At 43.3% G+C, this 9,440-nt stretch overlaps 1 protein-coding gene across 1 annotated transcript; it reads right to left on the bottom strand.

Moving 5' to 3' along the window:
* Positions 1-2,416: 2,416 nt before the first annotated feature.
* On the bottom strand, positions 2,417-7,579 carry LOC129773857 (uncharacterized). Its single transcript, XM_055777515.1, has one exon. The coding sequence runs from the start codon at positions 7,577-7,579 to the stop codon at positions 2,417-2,419; it is 5,163 nt and encodes a 1,720-aa protein (XP_055633490.1).
* Positions 7,580-9,440: the final 1,861 nt, after the last annotated feature.

Here is a 9,440-nt window from a genome sequence, read left to right as displayed (position 1 = left end):
GCCATCTCGCAACATATGCAGCCAATAAAAAATTCATCTTATGAGATGGATGACCAAAAATACCTCACAGGTTTCATGGAGTATTTAAATACTCAAAAACCAGGTGAACGTTCACTTTCCAATACTGCGAATGGTTTTGACGATGCTGACCAGCCCGATGTTCCCGATCTATCAAATATGGATATATCTGCTGTAGCTGAACTGTATTTAAGATCCAGAAAAAAATCCGAAGCCAATGCAGTGTACCACGTTTCCGGTTATATTTTGGGCAGTATTAGTAGAACAAGTAATACTTGCTCAAATTGTTTGAACCAGTGTGTCTCGGCAGTTCCTTTCGACAAAAAGTATGGAAAATACTCAAGTCTTCTAGCTACAGCACGTCAAAAGCCATTCGTGTTTGTTACACGCACCTTTTTTTATTTTTTTATTTGTATGGAAAAAATAATCAACCATTACTTTGGAAGTCATTCTCAACTAACGAAAAAAGATATTTTTACCCTTCAAAAAAGTTTGAAAACTTTGCCTTTGAGGGTTTCGAATTGTCATAATTTAAAACATAAAATAATTAAGAGATTTGTGAAATTTAAAACATGTTCCAATAGTTCGAAAAAAACCGGAAGCGTAAATATGATAGCCGAAGTATGCTTAATTAAAACGATTGATAAATAAAATATTGTTATATATATTTAAAATACCAACATGTCTTTTAGTTCAAATCCAATACTTTTGTAAGCTATATACAGTCAACTCTTCCTTACTCAATATTCAGTATCTCGATCCTCTCTTTAAATAGACCTGTGCGCCGCCGCCGCTGATCCTTTTTCATACGCTGCCGCGATCGGATATTTTGGACCGGCGCACCGCCGAGTCAATTTTGTCACGCCGATGACGATTTTTCGATATTTTCTATTCTATTTTTCATGCATTTGCTATGGAAATCCATATTACTTTGACCACTTTTTCTATACACATTTCTGAAATTTACCTCCTTAACTCTATGGTCCAGAGAAACCAGTACTATCGTTAGAAAATTCCCACCAATGAAGAAAATCAATAGATTGCTTTCAAAGCAATTTTAAGCCATTGAAACAAGTTTTTGGATCAATAAGTAACAAGCATAAAACGCGTAGACATTTTATTTTTTGAATGAAGCGATTATCATACCATTTCGTTTATCAGACAAAGAGGTTTTAACGCTCAAAATCAAGTTCCTCCAATGTGATTCTCTCGATTTCGAAACTTTGAATTCATATCCTAGTATAGAATTAAAGACGTAGTCCAACGTCAGAATCATTTTCAACATAAAATGTCTTGAAAATAAATGTCATGTTAAAATTTTCTACAGAGTACAATACTCCCCCTTGGTTCACCGTGACTGGTTCGCGCTGACATAAGGGTGATCACAACAAACGCGAGCTGGCTCCTCTCTCTCAGGTTTTCACTACTGAAAGATGTAAATAAATAACATGTTATATATAAAATTGCGCAGAATTGAATTTCTTACAAACTCATCGCAATCAAATAATCTTTTATGATTATAACATTGTAATTTATGGAAAGAACTACAAACCTACCATAAGCTCACATGGCAAAATTTAAAACCATCATCACTTTCACCGCAGCGCCGCCTAGGTGTAGATTTGTACGTTAGATCGCCAATAGCACGCACGCGATGGGCTCCAATGAATCGCTTTCCCATCGCACCGCATCGCGTTTACTATGTCCTCGGCCTGAGACAGTACATGGAAACAGTGTGAAATGTTTCATAAGCCCTGTTTACGCCAGTACTTCTGGCTATGCCGAATTTCACTTTCCGACGGAGAAAACGTTAACCGGACAGCTTATAATTTCCTTCTTCCGAATTTAAATTTGCAAAAGATAGCGAGACTTTACTCTACGATGGTTTATTAACGAATGAAGCTCTGTACATTACGTGCCCTATTTATATGATACACGCTCTAGTGAATACTATTGTGGATGGTATCTTTGCTCGGGTTGTTCTAGAATGTTCGCTATAAACAATAGACCTTATATTATAGCAATAGAAATTTTCTATCCCTGTCTGATACCTTTCTAGAAAAGTCAGTTTGTTCTCTGGTGAATTGTTATTGTTTGGACATCGCTTTTGAGGTAAGTTGATTGTTTGATAATAATACCTTTGATTTACAATTTACTTTTCAGGTAATTGTGTACCATTTGGAGCTCTTGGACAAAACTGAGGTAAGTAACAATTCATTTAAATAGCTAATCCTTATTGTTGTTTTTTTTTCAGATGAGCTGTGTTTTGTGTTTAGTTTAGTGTTTTCAAGTGTAATTATTTTGTTGTGAATAAAGTGTGAAAAATTAACTTGTGTTTTTTTTCTGATTTGAGTTCCGCCTTGGCTCGGGCCGGAACATTCCGCCCACTAAAATTGGGTCAATTTTCCTGTTGAAGTGGTAGCTTACTGAGATTGTGGACTGATTGAACGATTTCGCTGTCTCTCATCTTTAGCGTAACCAGTCGCGGCTTTCCATCTGGTGCGTGTTTCAGCTGCAGAACTCTTCCGAGTGCCCACTGCTGTGTGGGTAGTTTCTGCCGTCGAACGAGAACCAAATCACCTATTTGCAGATTGTTACTTGGTTGATGCCACTTATTTTTGCGTTGCAATTCGGGAAGGTATTCGCGACTCCAGCGATCCCAAAAGTGTTTCCGTAGCTCATGCAAATATTTGTAGCGTACTTCGTAGCTTTTATCGGCTGTTGGGATGTACTCGCTATGATTGGGTGCTGTGAGTGGTCGTCCAATGATGAAGTGTGCGGGCGTCAATGGTTGCAGGTCATTTGGATCGCTCGATGCTGGTGATATGGGACGTGAGTTTAAAATGGCTTCGATGTCCGCTAACAATGTGCTGAATTCTTCGAACGTTAGTTTTGCGTTACCGGTAATGATTTTTAGGTATCGTTTCGCTGATTTTATCGCTGCCTCCCAAAGACCACCCATGTGTGGGGATGCTGGCGCGTTGAAATGCCATTGCGTACCACCCATCGATAGATAGTTGGCGACCTGAGTGTTGTGTTCGTCCGAAGCTCTTCTTTTGTACCATTCTCGAATTTCTCTCGCAGCACCCACAAAGTTTGTTCCGTTGTCACTGTGGATGTGTCCACAGTGACCTCTGCGAGCGATGAATCGCCGAAGCGCAGCCAAGAAAGCTCTTGTAGATAAGCTGCTTACAGCTTCTAAGTGGACTGCTCGCGTCGTAAAGCATACAAAAACGCAGATGTAGCCTTTGGTTGTTGGTGAGCCAGGTCCACGTCTCTGAATCAGGGTGATGGGTCCACCGTAGTCCAATCCGCATATGTAGAATGGCGGGGCAGCTTCCAGACGTTGTGGTGGGAGCTGACCCATTATTTGTTCCAGCATTCCCCGATTAGGATTAGCCTTGAAACAAGGAATGCATTTCCATACAACATTCCGTGCTGCTCTTCGTCCTTGTGGAATCCAAAAGCACCTTCGAATGCTTGCTAACAGTGCTTCCGGTCCAAGATGGTGATTGCTGAGATGTTCGTGCCGCAGGATCAGTTCGGTCAAAGTACTTTTTGCTGGCAAAAGTATTGGATGCTTACAGTCGTAATTGATGTTTGACCGTGCCAGCCTGCCGCCCACCCTGAGAAGGCTGCCATCTAGGAATGGAGTTAGCGGCCATAGTTTGCTGCTATTTGGAAGTGCTTTTCCAGCTGTTAATGCTGCAATTTCGCCTGGGTAGTATTGATGCTGGACATGGCGAACAAGTATATCTCGCGCTGTGTGCAATTCAGTTGGCTGCAGTGGCCCGATTCTCCTGTCTGTTCGGTTTCGTTGGCAGTTGGTGCCAAAGCGAAGAATCCAGGCAGTTACTCGTATCAGCCGTATGTAGGAAGAGTACCGGCTGAGCATTCCGTCTAGCAATGAATTGAACTCGATGACGTGCGTTGAAGTCACTGCTGACTGTCTCCTTTCCTTGTCGATGAGGCGCTGCACTGTTGAGGGCAGATTGTCTGGCTGGAGTTCGAATGTGTCCTCGGGCCTCCAAGTAGGACCACTCCACCATAAAGGAGTGCTCGCTAGTGACATAGGGGTGGCCCCACGGCTCAGTAGATCGGCCGGATTTTCGTCCGTGGGAATGTGTCTCCAGTTCACTGCGGATAATGTCGAGTTGATCTCTGCTACGCGGTTGGCCACAAATGTCTTCCATCTGGCTGGGTCTCCTGCTATCCACGCTAAAGTTGTCATGGAGTCACTCCAGGCTGTCGTCTGATGGATGGTCATTCGTAACGTTGACTTTACCGTTTTGATGAGTCGTGCTAGTAGCGTAGCTGCGCAGAGTTCTAACCTCGGTATTGTTGGGCGATTGATAGGTGTCACCTTTGATTTGGAGCAAAGCAGGCGCGAGCTGACGTTGCCCACTTCGTCCACGGCTCTCAGGTATAACACTGCACCATATGCTGTCTCCGATGCGTCGCAGTATCCATGAAGGTACACCCGCCGTAGAAAATCGATGGATAGGCAGCGACGAGGGATTTTAATGTGCCATGTCTCTTGCAGATGTGCCAGGTAAGAACGCCAACGGACATTGTATAGTTCTGGTAATGGATCCGACCAGTCGATGTCGAGTTTCCAGAGCTCCTGCATGAAGGTTTTGGCAACGATTACAATAGGTCCAATCAGACCTAGCGGGTCGAATATTTTCGCGATAGTCGACAGCACTTCACGTTTCATGTAGTGTGTTTGAGTTGCGTTGCAGTTTACGGAGAAAGAAAATAGATCTTCGCTGACGTGCCATCTCACTCCAAGAGTCTTCAGCGATGCTTCTGGGGCGAAGTGATGCGTAGACAACGAAGCTCGTTCTGCAACCGGGATGTCTTTGAGTACTGTCGGATCATTTGTCGCCCATTTTCGCATAGTAAAACCACCTCGTCTCAACAAATGTGTCATCTGTCTGCGCGTCTCGATAGCTTCTCGGACAGAGGATGCACCAGACAGAAGATCATCGACGTAAAAATCGCTGATTCCCTTCTTGGCCAGTGGAAACGAGTCGCCGTAGTCCACCGCAAGTTGTTTCAATGCTCTAGTTGCCAAGAACGGTGCGCAAGACAAGCCGAAAATTACCGTTCGCATCCCGAACTCTGTCATAGGGCGACCTGGTTCTTGCCACAGCATCCGGATGAGCTGAGAGTCCTCTTCTGTTACACGAACTTGGAGATACATTTTCTCGATATCTCCAATAAGTGCAATTCGATGTAGACGGAAGTTCAGCAGGATGTTGTACAGACTTTCTTGTACCACTGGACCTGTCATTAGCAAGTCGTTCAGGGTGAAACCGTTCGATGACTTGAGTGACCCGTTGAATACCACTCGAAGCTTTGTCGTACTGCTTTCTTCCTTCAACACTGCGTGGTGAGGCAAAAATATGGTAGGCTTGTGACTCGGCCCCGCTGGCATTGGTTCGATGTGTCGAGCAGCAATGAGTTCCCCGACGTAGGCTTCATACAGCTGTTGATGTTCTGGATTGTTGTTCAGTCTCCTTTTCAATGCGTGATATTGTCGCAACGCCGAATATCTAGTGTCGCCTATGTTGGATGGATCCTTGCGAAATGGCAGCTTCACCACGTAGCGTCCACTTGAGTCTCGCGTAGTATATGCTTGGAAGTGATCTTCACACAACTGCTCTTCGACGGTCAAGCGTGTGGTCGGCTTGAAATCCTCCAGCTCCCAGAATTTGGCGACTAGCTGATTAAGATTTCCAGGTTCTTCTTGCGCTTCTACTCGTGTAGAAAAGTTTGAAGAGGTAGGATTTAGTCTTTCCTCTGGTATATGAAATCCTGCTACGATCCAGCCTAGTTTGGTTCTTTGCAGGATTGGTTGTGATGGTCCCAGTGAAATCTGTTCCGGTTCAAGCAGGTGGTAATACATGCTGGCACCAATGAGTAGGTCGATGTTACCGGGAATGTGGAATCGCTCGTCCGCAAGCGCGAGATCTGCTAGACTACCCCATTGAGTGATGTTCACCGCTTGATGTGGGATAGGTTCGGAGATTTTGTCGAGGATAGCACACTCCGTCTGCTGCCGGAAGTCGGAATTACGTGACTGGATTGTCACCGATACGGCTTCGTGGATTCTGGTCGCTAGACCAGAGATTCCTCTAAGTGGTAGATTGATGTGACGTCTGTCCAGACCCAACTTCTTGGACAAGTCGGTGGTTATGAAGCACGCTTGTGAACCGGAATCCAGTAGAGCCCTGGCTGGACAGAGATTTCCTGAAGCATCCAGCACATTCACGATAGCGGTTGAGAGGAATACAGAACAGAATGCGTCGTTGTACGATAGATGGTTCCTCACTTCACCGGGAATTTGTGCTGGTGTATGTCTTCGATCCTCATGGAGGAGTGTATGATGTCGCTGATTGCACTGCTTACATGTACCGTATGAGCAGCCGGTAGTCCCGTGACCTTCACGAGGGCAGTTCTCACATCGACCAAGACGTTTAACCCAATCAATGCGATCGGCCACGGATAAGTTGTTGAATCGTCTGCAGCAGAAAAGTCTATGTTGACCCTCGCCGCAAACTGCACAAATGGGTTTCGCCACCCTGTTCGTCGCAGCAAGACTGGTACTGCGAGGTGAGGTTCGTGATGCTGACCGATTTGCAGGTTGAGATGATGAGCCACGAGAGGTTTCCAGCGTATAAACTCGTTGTTCCACGAATTCTAGGAAAGCCGTCAGCGTCGGAATAGTTTCCATCATGGTCGCTCGAGTGTGCCACTGGTGACGGGTGTCAGTGTCCAGCTTCGCTTGTAGCAAGTGCACCAACCAGCAGTCCCGATCCTCTCGTTGTATGGCTTGAAGAGCACGTCGGACGTCGTCTGCTGTATCGTGCAAGCGTGCCAGGTTGCTTGCAGAAACAACGGTGAAAGAAGGAATATCGAGGAATCGTTGAATGTGATGACTTATAATTTGATCTTGCCGATCGAAACGCCTTTTCAAAACCTCCAACGCTCCTTCGTAGTTGCGGTCTTCGATCTTGATGTGTCTCAAGAGAGCGGCTGCTCGCCCGGAAGTGTACGTCTTCAGATACACCAACTTCTGTGCCTTTGTGAGCCGCGTGTTTTGGTCAACAGAACTCTTGAAGAGATCAAAGAACGATGTCCATTCGCCATAGTCGCCCGAAAAGATGGGTAGAATGCCCTTTGGTAGTTGCAATTCGGGAACCACGGGAGTTATCGATGATTCTTGAGATGATGTATTGGTGTTCGATGTAGCCGTAGACGCTTCGTTTCGATTGTTGATCAGACGCTTGAACTGGAGAAGTGTTGCTCTCGTCCGGTTGTAGCTTGTCTCGATCGACCTTTCGTATTCCAGATGTTCTTCTAAGTCTTCGTCCACGCAATGTTCGAGAATTTTGTCGTGAACTGTCCTGAAGTCCTGCCAGAGCTCTCGTAGGCTATCCAGTTCTACGTCTAGATCTTCCACACAAGCCGTTGCAATTTGCATTGCTTGGACTCGAGAAGTGACGTAGCCTAGACGTCCTTCGATAGCTGAACGCCGCAGTTGCAGTTTCTCCATCTTCGTGTTGTCCTCAGTGTCCACGTATCCTGTCTACAGCGCCAAATGTTTACGCCAGTACTTCTGGCTATGCCGAATTTCACTTTCCGACGGAGAAAACGTTAACCGGACAGCTTATAATTTCCTTCTTCCGAATTTAAATTTGCAAAAGATAGCGAGACTTTACTCTACGATGGTTTATTAACGAATGAAGCTCTGTACATTACGTGCCCTATTTATATGATACACGCTCTAGTGAATACTATTGTGGATGGTATCTTTGCTCGGGTTGTTCTAGAATGTTCGCTATAAACAATAGACCTTATATTATAGCAATAGAAATTTTCTATCCCTGTCTGATACCTTTCTAGAAAAGTCAGTTTGTTCTCTGGTGAATTGTTATTGTTTGGACATCGCTTTTGAGGTAAGTTGATTGTTTGATAATAATACCTTTGATTTACAATTTACTTTTCAGGTAATTGTGTACCATTTGGAGCTCTTGGACAAAACTGAGGTAAGTAACAATTCATTTAAATAGCTAATCCTTATTGTTGTTTTTTTTTCAGATGAGCTGTGTTTTGTGTTTAGTTTAGTGTTTTCAAGTGTAATTATTTTGTTGTGAATAAAGTGTGAAAAATTAACTTGTGTTTTTTTTCTGATTTGAGTTCCGCCTTGGCTCGGGCCGGAACAAGCCCACAAGACATATTCGCACGCGGAAAATTATACACATGAATTAAATCGTACCCGGAAAAACCATACAAATAAAAATGAGCACATTTAATTTATCATATTAATTCACTTTAAACAAAAACAAATGCACAGAGGGGGTATAGACTGAGTCCACGTGCACAGGAAGATTTTTTTTAATACAACCACCTATATATTCAAAAAATGTTTCTATGGTGGTTGAACACTCCACCCCCCCTTTCTAAGAGGGGGGTTGCCATACAAATGAAACACAAATTTCTGCATTATTCGAGAATTAATCAAGCAAACGAAACCAAATTTGGCACGTGGAGGTTTTAGGGTTCAATAAATGTTTCTACGGTGGTTAGACACCCCACCCCTCTCTTAAGGGGACCGCCATACAAATGAAACACATATTTCTGCATTATTCGAGAACTAATCAAGCAAATGTAGCCAATTTGAGATGTGAGGGTTTTTGGGTACGAGAAATGTTTCTATGATGGTATAACACCCCTCCATATTTTCTGTATCAAACATTTATTCCATGTAACGAAGAAACATGATATTTGCAAGTGGTTGAAAAATCTTGAACGAGGATTGTGTCTGGAAATAATCTGATAATACTAGGTAATTTTACAGTTAAAGGCAATATTAAAGATTTTTAGAAGATCAATCAATGAACTGTTCTGCGATTGGACCCATGAACGTGCGCTTAGTAAGAAAACGTAGATGTGATAACAAAAAATAAATTACAGTTACAGTTAGTCTTAGGATAACAATACCTTTTTATTTTTTCATACAGAATTGCGTGTGATTTTTCCAAAGTATTTTTATGAATCAATATTTACATTTGCACGAGATTGTCCTTGCATCACTAGTCATCAAACTTAAAACAATTGAGCTAGTATTCTGATGAAAATGATAGTGATAAGTGATAGAGGATCATATAAGATGGAAAAATCCTACGCATATGGTGAATTCTCAACTAGGACCGAGATGTTGAACTTTTCTTGAGTCTAATCTTTATGTCTTGAACTGACTCTAATTTAGAAAATATGTAACGTTTTGGGCGTCTGGATCAGACGCTTTAGCTCACGCATGCATGCAGCACACCCCTGCATAATCGCACCCACCACAACTGTCACGACGACAGCATTGGACTGTCACAGAAGAAACAAAAGAGAAAAGAAAAAAG

Source organism: Toxorhynchites rutilus, chromosome 3 (assembly GCF_029784135.1).
Source record: "Toxorhynchites rutilus septentrionalis strain SRP chromosome 3, ASM2978413v1, whole genome shotgun sequence".
Taxonomy (NCBI): domain Eukaryota; kingdom Metazoa; phylum Arthropoda; class Insecta; order Diptera; family Culicidae; genus Toxorhynchites; species Toxorhynchites rutilus.
Note: the sequence above shows the minus strand (reverse complement) of the source record. Positions and strands in the feature narration are given on the sequence as shown.

Bases quoted from the DNA above. Each gene is read 5' to 3' on its own strand.
- LOC129773857 (XM_055777515.1), bottom strand. From the start codon at position 7,579: ATGGAGAAACTGCAACTGCGGCGTTCAGCTATCGAAGGACGTCTAGGC.